General features: G+C 41.1%; 1 protein-coding gene across 1 annotated transcript; it reads right to left on the bottom strand.

Moving 5' to 3' along the window:
• Positions 1 to 6,121: 6,121 nt before the first annotated feature.
• mapk4 (mitogen-activated protein kinase 4) lies at positions 6,122 to 18,649 on the bottom strand. Its single transcript, XM_070833735.1, has 8 exons — positions 18,217 to 18,649; positions 17,463 to 17,638; positions 10,752 to 10,896; positions 9,228 to 9,310; positions 8,878 to 8,956; positions 8,346 to 8,565; positions 7,590 to 7,755; positions 6,122 to 7,365 (listed from the first exon to the last, which is right to left on the bottom strand). The coding sequence occupies exons 1-8, from the start codon at positions 18,581 to 18,583 to the stop codon at positions 6,412 to 6,414; spliced, it is 2,190 nt and encodes a 729-aa protein (XP_070689836.1). The 5' UTR covers positions 18,584 to 18,649; the 3' UTR covers positions 6,122 to 6,411.
• Positions 18,650 to 18,952: the final 303 nt, after the last annotated feature.

Here is an 18,952-nt window from a genome sequence, read left to right as displayed (position 1 = left end):
ATCTACTTAAGTTTCCCCACTTGTTTCTGAAACATATAAAGCCTGAGCACCCAATGAGGTCTGTGAGTACTTTTTCATCTCATTTCCTCCCAGACTTTATCAATGTGTCAGCTCTAGGGATTCAAACATGCTGAGATTGCCTGTAATTAATTGTTTTGTACTTTTTGTTCCTGCCAAGTAACAAGATAATTCTGGCACAGAGGCTGTAACGAGCCAGCTTTGTATCAGTGTCGGAACAACTACAGCAAATATATTACCTGTATATTTTCCACATCCATAAACTAGTCTGGACTGTTTCTAACTGCCAACATTTGTATGCAAATGTCTCATAAAAGCAGACAACCAACCTACATAGAATCAGGAATCAAATTATAGTGAACTTTGATTATTTTAAGCTGAGATCTCCACACAAACACAGTATCTTGCCAAGGCTGGAATTTGACCAATTTCTGCACCTGACTGGATGAACTTTAGGTTTACTGGCCACTGCTTAGAAATGTAACTCAATGCAAGCTGAAATTGGACATTTCTCTTTGCGTGGGTCATGTGGAGTACTGGTAATTTTTAACTTTTTTAATTCTAAACAGATGAGACACTGTAGCCAGACTATTAAGTCTTGCATTACTGTAATTGGAAGTACTCTTAGTATGGAAATTATTGGAGCAAACAATGGCTATATTGACTTAAGGTAGGTATAATGTAATAACTAAAGGATTAATTCCGGAAATTACTTGCCAACAGAAGGCCAGCGCTTGCTTGTGTATGCTATACATCCTCACTGAGTTTAGGAAGCAATCAATCACACTCTTTCATGTGTAAACTTTTTATGGCCTTAGAGGCAAATCAGATTACAGGACCAGATTACAAAGTATAAGCAATTTCAACAAGGAAATTAGTATTATTATAATTATGTTACCTTGATGTGACAAACAGACATAAATCACAGTTATTCCACAACATGGTGTGGCTTTACTGGCTTTCTCCTCTCTAGCACACACAGACGTGTCCATCTTGTTTCTCATTAGCAACAGTGAATTACAAATTCAATATCAAAGTCCACATCATAGCCCATGTGTGGCAGCACATTAAGTGACATCTGAACTGATTATTTAAACAAAGATTTTGTTATTGGTGTGCTGCTATAAATATATACTGTAAATGTAGTCATAACACAGTATGAACAGTCAGACCTTTGATCACACTAGTTTTATAGTCTTTATGTCCTCATTGTGGTCAACGTTACCTAATAAAATGAAAGAGATATTCACTCCTCAATAACTTCTGTTTAGAGATGAAAGAGGAGGGAATAAATGTCACAGCTGAGTGTGAACATATCAAACAACCACGTTTATACAGAAAAACCAAACGGACATGTCAAAAAAGCCAAGTGAAACTCGCTAGAGTGGTAAGCTAAAGTAGTTAGCCTAGCAATCTCATAAACAGCCACAAGAGAGAAGAAGCTAACAACGGCTACAAGCTAGCATTCGGCTGGTTTAAAAAACTAACAGCTGTGTCGCTGTGTGAGCTTTCAGCGAATAAACAAACACGTTTGTTAAACTGACACAGGACCCAAACTGGAAAGTTTTTAGCCTGATGAGTTGCTTGCTGTCATTCATTCAGACCTCCTGCTTGCTAATTCCTCCTGGCTCAGAAACAGGAAGTTCTTAGATGACACACAGACTTTTTTATTTTCTAGAGGATAACGGCTCCACCTACCTGCTCTTCAATATTATAATACGACAGGTGCTTCCGCTGGACAGGTTACTGTTCACGCAGCATACTTTTCGTGGAGATAGCTGTAGCACAGCAGCGGGTCGACCTGATGCAGCAGAGCGCTGGAGAGGAGACTCGGTGTGGAGGAGCGAGGCCGCTCAGCCAATCAGGTGCTGGGATTTCCTCCGTTGTTACCGTAAATACTGAGACACGCGCACGTGTTTTTGAAGAGAAGCCGATCAGCCGTAATTACCATGAAAGACGAGTGTCTCAATTTAAGTAGGAGGGTGTTTTTAAGATTTTTTTGGAGTTTAAGAAACCTCTTTGTCTGATGTTTTTTGTCTGATTTGACACTGTATATTTCATAGTTAAAATGCACACTGCTTTTGTACGTGTCCTCATTCTCAAATTATACAATTTCCCAGACTCGGATCAATAAAGTACATCAATAAAGTACATCTATCTAAATATAAATCTAAGCTTACTGTATATTGACACGTATACATGCATGTGCTGTACATATCCATCTACCTGTACAATCTGTTACAGTAATCATTTCCCTCTGCACCATTGCACTATTGTATTGTATGTAAGTCTTGTAGTATATATAGACAATGTAAATGTTGTATTGTTTATGTACATTTTATATATTTGAATCTTTTTTGTCAAGTTGTATGTACACAATATTTTGTTTTATCTTTGTTCAGTTTTGTTGTTTTTCTATATCTGTGTAAGTATAAGCAAAGCAACAAAAAACTCCCCCTTGGCCAGTAAAGCTAATTCTGATTCTAATTTTGTGTTATTTAAATCCTGGTCCTGAGACAAACCAGTGGTGCTACACTTCTAATCCACTACATTTTAGAGGCAAACTCCTCTACATTTGTCTGCATTTGACAGCTTTATCTACTTTTCAAATTACAATTTTTCAGTTGCTTCCAGTCTAGTGAAAACCACCTATCTCCAAATTAGGTGATTATGAAGGTTTCCAATAAACTGAGGGATTAAATGTGCCTTTGTGGGTTTAGAAAATCCTCTTAGTTCCTAAAATAAATAAACCATTAAATAAGCTGTTGATCAGCTGGATAATGCGTTGTCACAAAGCTGAAAACAGTCTGTTTTTCTGACTCTTAAGAGATATGTGGTTCTTACAGGACAGCAACACTACACATATATTTGATGATCTTGTAGACCATGATGCATTGCTGTATTGTACAGCAGTATATATAAGAAGTTAAATAATCAAGAGCAATGCAACACACACAATGATGCACCAGTAATATTAATCCAAAAATATCATACATGTAAAACACTGGCACGGTCCATTTTACTGAATAATGAGTACTTTTCCTTTTCATGCTTCAAGTCAGTTTTGCTGATAATACTTACATATATTTACTTACATGAGGCTTTGAATACAGGAGTTAAACTTGTAGCGGAGTTTCTCCACTGTGTGGTATTTGAATACGTCTTCCACCACTGAAAGAAACATTAATTCAGCTGTATTTATTATATATGGTTGAAATGATAAATTACCTTAAGCCTCACACATTATTAAGTGAGACAGTCAGTAAAACCTTTCTGGGCTTTTTTCTCTTAACTTATATTTTGATGCCGTAACCATTTCTTGTTTAGTTTCTGCAAAATAAGCAAAAGAAAAAAATAGACAGAGCAGCTCAAAAGAACGCAGCAAAATTATAACATTACAGGCTCAGCAGTGGAGGTCTGGTTTCAGTTGGCCTCAGATTTCATAATGCCTTGGGTTAACCTTGTCCCAGTCCTATTTAGATTTGTGTTTTGAAACAAATGCCCACAACAGCATCATGTATTTAATGTATGAAATGCCCTCAAGTAATTACACAGCTTCGTTTTTTATCTCAATTGCAGCACAACAGCGGGAAACACAAGGTCAAATAATAGCTTAGGTATTGTTTTATTAATTTTTCAGCAAAAACAGAAACTGCAAAAAGAGATACTATCAATCAATATTGAGCATTTAAAAACCTCACAGCTGTTCTCAAATGAAAAGCTGGGACCTCCTCGAAGCTCAAGTACAAAAGAATAAAAGAAATAAGAGCCCATGGCAACAGGACTGTTCAACAAGGTGACGCATAGTAAAATCAACAAAGTCTAAGCTATTGGAAAAGTTGTGAAAGCCATGCAAAAGGGAGAGGATATGGTACATTCAGCAAGCTGGAAGCATTGAGGTGTACTGAGGCACATTTTCTACATTGCTTCACACACTTAAAATAAATATAAACGCCGGCTCAGTAACCACGTGTGACAGGCTGTCTGTGTTGTTTGTCAGTAATATTATTGCTGGCTTAGGTTACCTGCTCAGGAAACTGTATACTGCAAAACGTGTTCATTAGACCTGTATAGGTTGAAAACTAGACTCCTTTTACTTAGTTTGACTGCAGCACAGCTTCTATCTATTTCTTTAAATAGATAAATAGCTCTGGATATGAAAGTGGACAGTATGCACTTTTTTTTCAACTCTCAGTTAGTCCAACAACCCAGCCCAGGCATGGTCAATACCTTAGAGGTACGTTACTGATGAAAATCAACATCAACAGCAGTGGAGTTTCAGTTGTTGCGGAGGAAAACCTGTATCTCTGAATGTGCTAGTGACTCTAAATGTGCTTCATGTCTTTTGTAAGTATAAAGTAATATACCTGGCTTTGCTCTATCATAGTTCATATATTGATAGCATATGGCTCTTAGGAAGTCATACCATGTTGTCCATGTGATGATCTGCTCACGACCTGTGTATGTTGGCTACAGTGAAGGTGTAAATGTTATGGAAATCAACATTTTTAGACCAACTTTACATCATCATTTTGAGTTAATAGCTATAAAATCATAAAAACGTCTAATCTGTCAGCTTTAACATTTTGACCTTTAAAGAGGGTACAAAAGTTGCTAACTGACTGGAAGTGAGTGTAGTGAGAATAGGTATCAGACGCTGGACTGAAACATCACTAAACAGATAAAACCTGTCTTTTTCTGGAGCGTTGTAGCTGAGCTGGCAGTGTCTTTTATATATCTCAGTATTAAACCTCTGGCATTCCCAGTGTCCAGACACTTGGGTAAGTACAGCCTGTGCACCCACAGCAGAGCACTGCATGTCAAACACTGTAACCAGGGATGGTGAAACCCTATTTCTTCTTTGTGGCGCACAAGGATTTAACTGATTATCTTTTTGGCGCTGGCTCAGAAGAATAACTTTAATTCCATTTCCATAACTCACTATTAGCTTTTTGTTGTTTGACAAGTGGAGTAAATGTCAAATGAAGTTGATTGAGAAAGTGCAGAGGCTCAAGCTGACAGCCTTCATCTGTTGATGCCTTACATCTGACTGTATCTTTTACCTGGTTTGGACATGTTGAAGGGGGAGACATCAGAGGCCAGAATAAATACTGGGGGTCTACTGTTAAACACACTGGGTAGAAAAGTATTTCAAAATATATGTTTAGGTTATTTCCTGTTCCATATATAAATCTGGTTACTGGGCAGCACTGAGGACTTCTGAGTACAAATCGTTTCCTATAAATGTTGTAAAGGATGTACATTCTCCAAAATATAAGCTACTGCAGCTTTCTGTGGTTATCATTTAGGTGAGCAAAGTGGTGACAAATATCTGGCTGTCTAGTACAGAGAGGACGGTATTTTTTTCAGTAAGTGTACAGCAGATGATGACCTTGTTTGGTGCTTCAGGCAGACAGTATATGAAACTATTTACGATTGCTTAATAATCATAAATTAGCATTCCATGTTCAAATAAAATACAACTCACCCCAAATCAACACAAAATTGTGCTCTAGTATTTAACAAAGAATACAAGAATATATTAGACACAAGAATATCATTAACAACAGTCTTGAGAAATATACTATAGAATTAAATATGACAGTAAACAGTTTTATACAAGTTTACAAGGCATGTAGCAGTGACAGAGCTCATTAAGTCACTGCGTGTTAAAACGGCAACAAATAAATTCCTCATGGTTCACCACATAGCATAATTTAACTGATAATTTTTCAGTTGATACATTCAGAGAAACTTGGAGATAGCATTTGCTGTGTCACTTTCGTTATTCGGTGGACATCACCATTGGAAGACTTTGGAAGAAATTTTGAAAAACTGACTGACACACAGCAAGAGACTTTGTATAGGAGCACAAATCTAAAGCCAAGTGATGTCTCCTCAGTAGGTTACTGCTGTCCAGCACACAGTAGCCTGGATCACTCTTGTTAACGGGCTGACTGTTCTGGTCTTTGTCATGCTATCAAGTGTCAGTTTGACCAATCTTTAACTTGACAAATGATAACAAACCACAAATACCACAATCATTAATTAGCTAATTATTTCTAAATATTCTCACTTAGGACAAATCCTTGATATTTGCATTGCTAAGCGTGGTTATTAATAGTTCACCCAAATGCTTTCTAACCTCTTATTGCCTGAGAGCACTTCTTGACAAAGCTGCAGGATTGCTTGTTTAGGTGAGGGTTTTAGTCACAGCATGTAGCGTGTCATTGCAATGGTAACAAAAAGACAACTGCTGCTAACACTAAGGTCAAATGTTTAAGCAGCAAATTCAGCCATGGACGCCCCTCACTATGTAAAGCACTATGAGCATTTGGAAGTGCTACCCATTGTGATGCTGTATAGTGGCGGACCTGAAGTTGAAATTCAACATCACGTTTTGGGAGTCGGTGGTGGTGGAGTCCTGTGCTCTGGAAGCCTGGGCACCTTTCTGCTGATGTTCGACTGTTTGCTCTCTTCCCTCCATCCTCCCTCTTTTCCTTTTTTCCCGTCTGCTTTCTCCTTATTCTGCCTGCACAGTTTCAGTGCTCTGGATATGAACACGTCCAAGTCAAACAACCGTTCTTTTTGCTTGACAGGAAGCGACTCCACTGAGTCATCGACTGGCTGAGAAATGGAGGAAGTAGAGGAAAGCGGTTGAGATTCTGGGAGAGGAAAAAGTGGCGAGGTGGGGGGAGACACTGTTTGAGGTGACTGGGGAGGAAGTGGAGAAGTGGGAGATGAGGGAAAAAGTGAGGGGAGGGAATTAGAGGAAGATGTGACGGGCGGAAGTGGGCTCAGTCTGTCTTCATCATATGCAGCTGATGGTTGCTGTGAAACTTCAGTGTAGTGGAAGACTGGAGTTGGGAGGTCAGTAGGGGAAAGAGGGAGAGGGGGAGAGGAGGTGTAGCAGGAAAGTGAACGTGGCTCCAAAGAAGGACTGGGACTGGGCGAGTGCAGTCGAGACTGGGTGCTCTCCACCCAGCGAGAGATCTCCTGGAATAAATCCTCCGTCTCGTCCTCTGCTTCCTCTTCTGCTTCCTCCTCTTTCATCTCTCCCAAGTCCTCTACGCTGCCACCAATAGGCCCAGCAGGCACAGGTAGAGTGTTAGTGTTACGCTTCCAATGAGACAGATCCAGGATCAGCTTAGGCTCTGAGTAGTGCTGAGGCTTGCCCTCTCTCCAGGCAATTTTATCCAGATATGAAGGAGAGCCTACTTTGTAGTCACAGGAGCGGCCACAGTCCAGTTCCCCATACCCCAAACCACAGGCCCGCTCCAGAGAGGAGTGAGAGTTTTCCAGGAAGCGTTCGGCTGAGCTGCTGTGGGAATATTTACGTGGGTCGACCTATAGAGGATAGATGGAAAGCAGTTAGAGAGGGAAAATGTGATAAGGGGAAGATAGTAAAATGAGGAATTCATTCCAGTCGTATTGTGTGTTGGACTGCTTTTTACTCATTCTAATCTGTTACTAAATACAATGTACATGTTAAATTGTAACAACATTAAAAATGAACCCCATAAACGTACACAAATACACCTACGCTATAAACAAACAGAACATAAACAAACCTGTGCCTCCTCCAACAGTGAGGTGGAACTAGCCCGGGGGTCTCTCTGCACCTCCTCCTCCTCTGTGGTGTCACCCAGGTCAGAGGTAATGTGGCCAAGCGGCATGCAGCGACACCTACCGCCTGACTGCTGCCAGGACACATCTGTAGATAAACTGTTCTCGTACCTTCAGGACGGCAGAAAGTAAGTATTTATATTAGTTTTATGATGATTTCACTGTGCAGTATATTCAGTCTGATATTTACATGCACAGTATAAATCTTACGTTCCAACAAATATTTGCACGTTGACTTTATGAATAAAGGAAGTAACTAGGATTCTGACTAATTAATTAAAATCCAAGTCAGACTTGTAGGCAAATGGTACATGGATTAAATGATTTTAGTGGTGAGTCAAATATTTGGTCAAAATAGTTGGGAATCCCAGTGTATCTCCACGCAAAATGTTACCAGCAGTAATCCCTAAATGTTAAATAGGAGATTATCCTTTGGACAAAAATTTGTTTATAATTTATGTCAGTAGAAACTTAAGTATTTTAAATAACAGAGCACTACAATGTGTGACAAATATGATCGTGGATTAGCCTGAAATCACATGTAAAGATTTTTTTGTCCCACTTAATAAATATTGTGTACAACCTGAAAAAGTGCTATGGATGATCTGTTAATTAGAAAAAACTATATTATCAAAGGCAATTTGACAGACTTAAAATACACAACAAAAAATGAATGTGTATAAATACATAAACGTACACACCTCTCCCAGTGGATGCTGGAAGCCTGGCTGTTGCTGTTGCTGAGGCTCTGCTCAGTGATGAGACTGTCCTCCAGTTCATCCTCGATACGGAAGGGATGCGATGAGGTGGGCTCGTCCTCTGGACAGGAGTACTGCTGGAGGAAGGGATGGGACAGCGCTGCCTCAGCTGTCAGCCGATCCATTGGGTTAAAGGTCAAGATACGCTCAAGGAAGTCCACCGCTGAGAGGAGAAGAAGAAGGGATCAGTGAAGGAGGAAGAGGGGGAGGAATAAACTGTAGTGTCAATGAGGTGTGTTCTGTGTTAAAGAATACTCTCATTCATGATAATATTCTCTCTGAATTATATGTGCTAGACATACAAACTGCAACACAATACTCTGTCATCTATTCATCCCTCATAGCTCAGAGATGATGCTATTTTCTGTACCTTTGTTTTTCCACACATCTTTAACTACTCTTCTTTGTCCCTGCACTATCTCATTTCACTGCTTGACGTTCCTCTCCTTCCCACTACTCAATTCCCTCAGCTCACCCTGAGCATCCACTTCAGGCAGCAATTCTGAGAAGGGCTTCTTGACCCTCCATCCATGACTGACATATGAAGGTATCACCTGGGAAAGGATGACAGTGGGGTTAACATATTAACACAACCCCGCTGTGGTTTTTTCTTTAGAGTATTCAAGGCACTACTATAAAGCAGTTGAAAGCAACACGCAGGCAGGGGCCTTGTTGGAAAGACTTGTGTACACATTAAACCTTGTCTGCAGACTAAATCTTTCTAGTCTACAGCGGCAAACATAACATGACAGTGGCACCCTGTTTTGGATTAAAACAATCAGCTTGTAGACATATGACCAGCAGCAGCAGCCACTGAGGCGTCACCTGTAGCAGGTCCTGCCTGTCTTCCTCTCTCAGTACTGGTACAGTGTCGAGAATCAGCTGCATCTGCTCCAGCTCATGAGCTCCTGGGAGAGAAGAGCAACCAATCAGAGACAAGCAGAGCAGAGACAGAGGATCAGTTACATAAGCAGAGAAAAGGGTGACCAATTAGAGTCAAACAGGAATAACTAGTGTGAGCTGTCAAGTGGGAGAAATGTTAAGTCAAGGAGGTTCAGCAAAAAATAATGTGGGCAGGGTGGAATAGTCTGCGGTCAGCTATTAAGATAGTTTTCAGTGACAAACTGTGTATATAAAAAAGACCCAAATATTCCAACAATTCAATTTTAATTCCATTGCTTAAAATCAAATAAAAGTAACTTTTTTCATCTTCATTTTTTGTTGTCATCTAGTCATTTAAATGTTTAAGAATAAATCCACCCTGAATCAAAATAGTATTGAATAGTAGAGGTAAAAATTTCAAATGTTGGTTGTCTGGTATAATTTTGATTCAGAATTTTGTGCACTGCAGCACAACCTGTAGGGCTGTATTTCTTTGCAGGTTGTATAAAAATCCCATATCTTTCTAAAAATGGCAGACATTCACCCCAACAATGACCCAATCCTAATGTTAAACCACTATTATCTAAAACATCCAGCTGAGTTTGTTAAGGTCATAAACAACCTGGGAGGATTCATATGCAGTCAAGCTCAGATTTGGGAAAAATCCACAAACTCTATCTTTGTGGATTTGCCTTTAAAATATTTCCATCAAGCTGATAGCTGCCAGCAGGTGGTGCTGCATCACCACATTCACCACTCTAAAACATAAGCAAGCAGTGGCAGTCTGTTTAGATGAGAGTGCATTGCTTCCCCTTTGGTAAACAAAAATATATTGTCCCACATAAACTGTGATGGTTAAGTGAAAAGTAAGGCAAACATCTCTAACACTGTGAGAAATCAAAGCAGATGGAACAGATGACGCTATTGAGTTTATGGCAGCATCTCTCCTGCGGTGTAGAGGGCTGGTGGAGGTTAAATCAGCCTGTCAGGAGGAACTGCATCTGCTTCAGACAGTGAGAATTTCTCTATCATCATTGTTATTCTGGTCAGGCAAAGAAGTAGCCTGCAGAAAGAGAATAAAGTATCTCTGGTGGAGGACAAACTCTCCTTAGCTCTCACTTAATGTCACCTTGTGATGAAGCCTTTAAGCACCTTTTTTTTGCATTTCTCCTAATAAGAACTAAGCTAATAACTTAGCACAAGTTAACAAAGGACCTTATACCTTATCCTTAACATGATCTGTCCTTCATGGGAGCCAAAGCACAATCAATGCATAGAATACCAGAAATACCAGAAAATAAATTGAAAAAAAAACAGTGAGATGCTAGAAACTTCCCTTTGCAGATATTGTAGGCTGAATACTAGTGAAGTCAATTAATGATCAGTAATTTCATAGTGTTTCTGCAAGACGCCAGGGTCATAATGACAGAGTTTTGGTGGAATCTGCATGACAGACAGTAGAGGTACCTGCAAACAGCATGCGTCCAGTGAGCATCTCAGCCAGTATGCAGCCAGCGGCCCACATGTCTATGGCCTTGGTATAGTTGTTGGGTGACAGGAGCAGACGGGGGGAACAGTACCACTTAGTCACCAGACCCTCGGACAGATAGCCCTGGAGAGGCAGGTGAGGGAGCGAGTGAGGAAAAATAGCAGAGAGAGAGAGAGACAGAGGTTAGTTAAAAGACAACAGCAACAGAATGATAAACTGCCGTTATATTAGTGATGGCCATGCAACAGACTGGGCCAGTTGTTACCATTCAGTGCTGTACTTGTAAGTCTGCATGCACTTGCATGTGTGTGAGGAGTTCAAGTTGTTCGTATTCATTAGAATCCAGCTGACAAAGTTAAAGTGGCAGCAATAAAAAGGAAACCTGAACTCGAAAAAGGATTTTTTTTGATTCACACCCACAGAGTCTTCATCATCTACATGAGGAAGGAAACTGGCTTCTGGATAAACTGCAATAAAAAAACGTTTCCCTGAATCTCTACCTGCAGTTCTTGAGTTTCATTGCGCCTTTGATGCTGTGCTGCATAACAACACACGCCCTCTCGTTAGGGCTGTTCCGACAAGGCTCCCTTCTGCCTTTTACTTTTGTAACTGTTCACCTTGTGAACAACACTGGTGATGCAATGCATGAAGATGAGCAACAGGCATGCATACTCACATACAAACCAGATTTATTTATGAGATGTTTTTTCCTGTTGCTATCATTAATGCTCTCATCACCTCTTATATATCACTCCATCGCTCACTCCCTGTAACCACTCCATTCTCCGACCTAACAAAATCTTAAAATCTCTGCACTAACTACATGATATTTTTATTCTTTTCCCAGCCTCGTATCTCTCTTGAGAAACATTTTACTGCCCAAGGCTCTTTAAGTTATTGACAGTGTCGTATCTTCTCTGATGATGATGATGTGCAGCTGATGAAAGGAAACTTCCGCTGACAACGACTTAATGAATAAAAATAGGTTTATTGCAAAAAGGTCAGTTGTCTAACAGGCACCATGGAGGCCTGAGAAGACGTTCAGCCAATTGTAGGAACAGACAGTATAACCCCTAGCCAAATCTACTGCCTTTGTCCTCGTCTCCTCCTGAGCTCATTCTCTAGTCACCTTATATATCCTCTTTAACCACCCAGCTCAGCATCTGGTGTCTTTGTTAAAATGCAAAGGAATGTAACATAAATATCTGCTTTTCTCTGTGTCCAGATAAGGAGGCAAAGGTCAGGTCACTCCTGCCTAGGTCATGCTTTCCCAGGTCTGATTCCTTTAGATAAACAGACACAAATACCAAACTGACACAATCGTTAATAACACTCCTTTGATGCATCCACCAGATACCACATATGCCCCCCTTCGAGACTTATCTAGAGTCTCGAAAAAGGACAGAAGGGTAACACAGTCATAATCACAAATTATTGTTTACGAGTCACCTGATATCACTCACTGATCTCTTAAACATTCCCTTCCCAGGTCTGATTCCTTTAGATAAACAGACACAAATACCAAACTGACACAATCGTTAATAACACTCCTTTGATGCACCCACCAGATACCACAACAGTCATCAAAATGTGCTAATAATTGAGTTTACACACGCTCTTCTCCCCCTCTGCTCTCACATCAGGCCTCTCCTAAAGTCCACTGTATCCATTTTCTGTCCCACCACTCACCTGTATCTCCCTTTTTCTGGTAATTCCTGCATAATTATTCTTTATAGGCTTATGCCACATAGACAGCATGGGATTCATCCTGGCCCAGATGAGTTTTAATACTCAAAATGGATGTCAGAAATGACTCTTTTTCACAGCAGTTAAATTATCTTTTGGCCACCTGTAAGAGCAGCATAACATCACACTAAGCAGGACATAGCACCTCTGATTATTACGTTTCAGGTCTGGCCCAAAATGATTTCAAATTTTACTTGACAGCTGAAAAGTGAGTTCCCTCTTCATAATTGAAGACAGTTAAAAGTATTTATAGTGAATCGTGTCTTGATCAGCGGGTTCAGGGCACGAGTCAGAGCCTTTATTCATTCTGGGCCACCCACACCAGCATTCCCACTTTCCTTCCAGTAATGTGTCACTACATAGAATTCAGCTGGACCAGAATGGGTTTTTTAATGTCAGAAAGACCCTATGAGTTTTTTCAGACCTGCTTTTTTACATTACATTATTTCATGCCAAGAGCACAATATGTTGAATGGGTTGCCCAGTTGCACAGCACTTCTGTGTAGCTGCGAATACAAAGAAAGTTTCACAGCTCTCTTCAGCCTTGTTGCACCCTTCTCTCTACACTTTGTTCCTCCTGTGCCACCTCTCCTTTCCACTCATTTTTGTCTGCCTCTAACTTGCTATCTTCCCTGGAGCCTTTCTGTGCTTTCTCATCCCTCAGGTTCCTGTGGATCCTGGTCCTGGTCCTGCTGATGTGGTTCTCTGCTTCATGAATCGTCGGACACTCGTCTTGTTTTTCAATAATATCATACTGCTAATCTTTTAGTCACATTCCTGTTGTTAGTGCTATAGTCACTGTTAGTACGTTGGTTGCTGTTCGTGTTGTCTGTCTCTCTCTCTCTCTGTCCAACCTCCTCCCAACGCGGACCCCTACAGAAGCCGCCCACATTGAGCCTGGGCCTGTTCGAGGTTTCTTCCCATTAAAGGGGAGTTCTTCCTGCCACTGTTGCTCAATATAACATCTGATGCTTGCTCATGTGGGAATTCTTGAATCATTAATTTTGAATTCATGAATCGTTGGGTCTCTCTCTAATAAAAGAGTTTGGTCTAGACCTGCTCTTTATGTAAAGCATCTTGATATAACGCTGTTGTGAATTGGCGCTATATAAATAAAGATTGATTGATGGATTGATTGATTTCTCTCCTATTTGCCGCTTACGTCATGTGCACCCTTATTTACTCCTTTTATGCTCTCGACTCTCTCTCTCCATACCTACTCAGCCCTCACTGAACCTTACTTACTGCCCTCTCTCATTGCTGCCTGTTCTCCTCTGAGTGCCAGCAGATGACAGAGCAGAAACTAATGCTGAGTGCTCAGTGATGGTCTGACAAGCATGCACTCACCTTGTCTCCTATCTGTCTGTCCCTCTCTCTCCTCTGTGTCTATAACTCTCTACATCTGAGCTCTCTTTTCTGCTTCCCTGCATGCACTTGATAGACAGCGACTTTCAAGGGGTGGTCGTGTTTCATATCAAAAGTAAAGCATTTTTAGGATGATAAAAGTTATAAAACAGCTTTGAAAATTGCTTTGAACAGGAAAAGAAACACGTTTAGGCTTCTGTTTCACAAAATGATGCACAGATGTGGCCTCAGGTTTCATTTTGTTACCATATTTACACTGGTTTTCAACACTATCACTGGTATTGACTATTCTTTCTTCACTCCCTCTTGGCCTTCCTCCTCTTTCTCTTCATTCCTCTCGACCTTTTGTCCCGCCGTCACCTCCAACACTCGTCTCCATCCACTCCCTAAATCTCACCTCACCTCAGTGTTTCTCTACATCACCATCAGCAGCTATGACTGTTTCCCCTCCTCTCCCTCTTTTCTTCATGCTTCACCCCATCTCTCTCTTTTTACCCCTCTGCCTCCTTCACCTCCTTTCTCACCTGCTCCATCCTCCTCTTCAGTTCCACTCTGCTTATTTTCACCTGTCTACTCCTACTGTATCTGTCTGCATTTCTCCCTCACTTCCTTCCCTTTCGGCCCTTCTTCTTTCTTTCTTCTCCAACAACCTCTCTCTTTTCACCTTTCCTCTCCTTCATTCTCTCTGTCCTTCATCTAGGTCATGAATAATTTCTGGGCAGATCCAGTGCTGCCTCAGCAGGTGACATTCACACGTACACACTTGCAGAAATATCAAGTTCCTTCTGGTGTAGACTGTAAACAACATCACAAATAATGTTTTCTCAGACTCTGCTTCCCTGTCTCAATCCTCTCAACCTTTCTGTCATCTCTCTTTGCCCAAGTAAATGTTTGTCTGTGTAGTCAGAGGCGCACATCGAGACAGCTTGTCAAACAGCCTCATTTTGATGCACTGCAGAGTCACAGTGTGCTGACAAAACCACTGTGATGACACATGGACCGTGTACAATATTGTAGAAACACCAAGAAAAGTAGAAGGGATTTTTTGGAGTGATTGCAGGTAATTGAAAAGAGGCACGTCATTCAGTGGTGAGAACTAGAAGCATGACATAATATAAAACCAGATTAAATCAACTGTGATGCAAGGACCCTATTTGAAAGCAATATAGAGCAAATGAGACATAAAAAACAGAGCTACCACTCACTGTTCTGTACGCCAATGTGAAAGTTAATACTTCTTCTGAATTTCCATCACAGCTGAAGTCAATACTGCTCACATCCATTACAACAAAATGTCTGAAAAAAAAAGTGCTTTGTCTCTGCATTATTAAATAAGAGAGAGGATGCTAGCACAGTCACCGCAGGCATCTGCTTTGGTGTCAACGCTGCATCACAAATAGCCCAGCATCATCACATACACACACGCACACGTACACGCACACACACAAGTCTGGTAATACAATTTTATGCTAATGAACAATGACAAACTGATGTTCTGCTGGCTAACAGACACATCCACTGAGACTGACTCCCAACTAGCTCCCAATATCTGAGGTCAGAAGAGTTCAAACCATGTCAGTTTAAAACAGGGGTGTAATTTGCAGACAGCACTCTTATTGTTTAAATAGTCTTTATTTGAAAAACACCTTTCTAGCCATTTCCACTACTCAAAGTCACATTACATCCCCATTCACCCATTCACACAGGAGGAATCTAAGTTGGAGGAGATTTGCTGATCAATCCACCGACCTTATGACTGATGGACGACCCACTCTACCTCTGAGCCACAGCTGACTGTTTAGCAATGCATCTCTGTTATCAAAGCCGTTATCAAAGTCTGCAAAGGAAGCGGCTGATATTGCAGCACCGGGAAAGGGAAAAAAATATTCCCGAACACTGTGTTCTCTGACAGTTTCTGCTGGTGCACAGCAGGAGAGTAAAGATATGTACCCAAATACACAGCCAGAGTGGAGGAGAGAGTAAGATAAAAAATATACCTTGTTTCTGCTGTCCTGCACAACCTAAACTACCTTCATCACTCACTTTCTCCTCTCTATTTCATCTCTTTTTTGTCTCACCTTTCCTTGTTTCTCCTCTTTGCACTTTTGCTCACCCTCCTTGTTCTCCCTTTCTCTGCCTTTGTACTTTTCACCTCGCCTTCTTTCCCCCTTCCATGACTCAATATTCCTCACCCTTGGTCCTCATCTGTTCTCTGCCTCCCCCCTCGTCACCCCCTCCAAATGCACCCCCTGTGTCTGCACCCAGCTGATCCCCAGTCCCGTGTTCTGAGCTGACAAAGATCGCCTTTCACAAGAGCTCCTCTCCACATGCACAGACCCAAGAAACACACACACATGCACACACACAACCTCCTGCCCTGCTAGTGTTACAGTATTTCTGTGGGATCTTCGTGCATAATAGAGCAGCAGAATGGAGCAGTAAATAGTCACATTAATCTCTCAGAAGCCTTCATCCACAATGGACAGGCTAACCACGGGGTTTGATTAGCACAAAACTTGATACCAGGTTTGGCAAGAAGACGTTAATAGCAGGTTTTGGCCTTGAGAGGAGGTCTAATGTGAAAGACACAGGTCGGCAACATCAGACATGGGGATGTGTAATCAGAGATGCCAGTCATAGAAAACAAGCTTGGCTGTACTGCAGTCGCAACATGCAGAATCCTTCTATGAGTTGTAGCAGTTACACAATTTTTATTAAAGCTTGAGATTCTGTCTGTATTTGGTCAGTAAGTACGCTTTTTAAAATCTGGATCTTTATCAGAGCCAGGCTAGTGATGTGTAAGATCTCACCTGATATTCTAAATTGAAAGGACACCAGAGATGGGCGTCATTTATTCTGAAATTCAAAACATGTACAAACCCTCTGATTTTCTATAGAAGGATTCTTTTGCAACAGTAACCCATCCTATAGTGTATCTATTGCTACACAAAGACAAGGATTTGGGCATCGGCGTCTGATAACCACACAGGGCCAGGGCTTGTGAGGAGTAGCTATCTCTTCCCTGATAACAGCTCTACCTCAGTGAGATAGAGCTAAGGGAGCAGAGATAATGTTTAATATTACAAACTCTCTCTGGATTCATCCATCAGCCCACACTGCGTTGGAGCAATGAGGAGAATAAAAAAAATCCTGCAAACCTTATCAACTTTGCTGACTTGAATATTTATGGTCTGATTAAGTTTTAAAGAACAAGTATCAAAAAAGTACCATTTCATAGTATCAAAAGAAATCAATGAAGCAAGAATGAAGAAAGAATCAATGAAGCCAATACTGTGAGGACAGGGATCTGGACGTTTTACACTGGCTTGTCCTTTTAAGATTATGGACTGATAAAATTCATATAAAATTTGTTAAAAGAGCATGAGATGAAAGAGAATAATGATCACAGGCATTTACTGGGCTCTAGTCAAAAGATCACATGGCCACATTTACATGTCCCAAGAAAGATCACTATGTGCAATTAGGTTAATGTTGAACATGTTTGTACAAGTGTTGCTGATTATGTGTATTTGTATGTGAGTGTGTGGTGGGTTTCCTTGTGCGCCTCTCTATCTTACCTTATGAGAATAGTGAGGGTCGACTATCCTGGCCAGCCCAAAGTCTCCGATTTTGAGCAGCAATTGGTCTGTGTTGATGAATATGTTGGCAGGCTTTAGATCTCTGTGCAGGACGTTCGCAGAGTGGATGAACTTCAGTCCCCTCAGCAGCTGGTAAAACAGCAGAGTGGCGTGACCTGTTCAAGGGCAAAAGACAGGTATCAGGATGCACAACACTGCTTCTTTTCTCACTCTTGTAATTACTGAACCAATACTTAATCCTACCTCAGTGAATACATTTTGGGGGAGATTAGCTAAACGTACCTTTGTCTGAATGATTAATTGAGTAAAGCTAATACAGATGGGCTACTGAACTTGTCAAAAGAGGACTAATTAAAAACATGAATGAATGGAGTAAAGACTCAAGCACATTTGGGTTAAAATTCTGATATTCTAATGTGTGACTTTCAGATATGGGCAAAACTATTTTGGCATATGAGTCAAAATACTTAAAAGAATGTTTAGGAAGAGGAAATGAATAAATGAATGAATGAATGTGATTTTCAAAGGTGTGAACTGTGGATGTAGATGCTTCAGTACTGTCTCAATAGGACTGCCACTGAATCCGGTAAATCTCAGTGTAAACAAAGCAAGCAGTGCAGGCTCGGTTGTCAACATGAAGCCCAATACTGTAAAAAAAATGGACTTAAACTGTCAAAACTCAAGGAAAATCTTCAATCTATCTTGTGCTTGTTCATAGTTTTATTTCCTATACCTGTCTGTAGTGGCCCCTGTTCCAGCAGCCGAGCCAGATCTGTCTCCATGCACTCCTGGACGATGTACAGTGCACTCAGCCGGGTCGGGTCTCCGGGCAGTGGTCGTCCATACGGCGCCAAAACCTCATGAACCCTCACCACATTTTCATGGTGCAGCCGCCGGGTGATTTTGACCTCCCGCAGAGCGTGTTTCACAGTTATGGCATCACGCATCACCAGTTTTTTAATCGCCACACGCTGTCCAGTGCGCTGGTCCGTAGCTGAGAGGACCAGGCCAGTAACACCCATGCCAAGAGGTCGAAGGTCAACAAAGTGGCCACCCAGGTCAAAGCCATGGAGGAAGAAGGTGGTGTCTTGTCTGGCCATGACAGCTCAGTCTGGAGGTGCTAGGGACAGATGATAGATAGATTCCAGCTACCTCAAGCTTGATGGATCCCCACAATATCTAGATATTAGATATCTAGAAGTGCTTTGTTATTGTCATATGAACATAATTTTACACCTTGCTGGTGAGTCCAAAAACCAGGCCTGATTTTTAGGTAGCTGCTGCATGAAGATTTCTGTTCTCATATAGACAAGACCCAAAGTCAGTACCACAAGTAGTCTGGTGAATGGTGTTGGCAGTTATAGGGATCCACAAAAGTTCCAGTATGATTATTTCATTCAGATTTGGTGACCAGGATTTTGAGCTTTTAGTATTGCAAGCAGGTTAGAAAAGGAGTAATTTCCTTCCTA

Source organism: Pempheris klunzingeri, chromosome 7 (genome assembly GCF_042242105.1).
Source record: "Pempheris klunzingeri isolate RE-2024b chromosome 7, fPemKlu1.hap1, whole genome shotgun sequence".
NCBI lineage: Eukaryota > Metazoa > Chordata > Actinopteri > Acropomatiformes > Pempheridae > Pempheris > Pempheris klunzingeri.
Note: the sequence above shows the minus strand (reverse complement) of the source record. Positions and strands in the feature narration are given on the sequence as shown.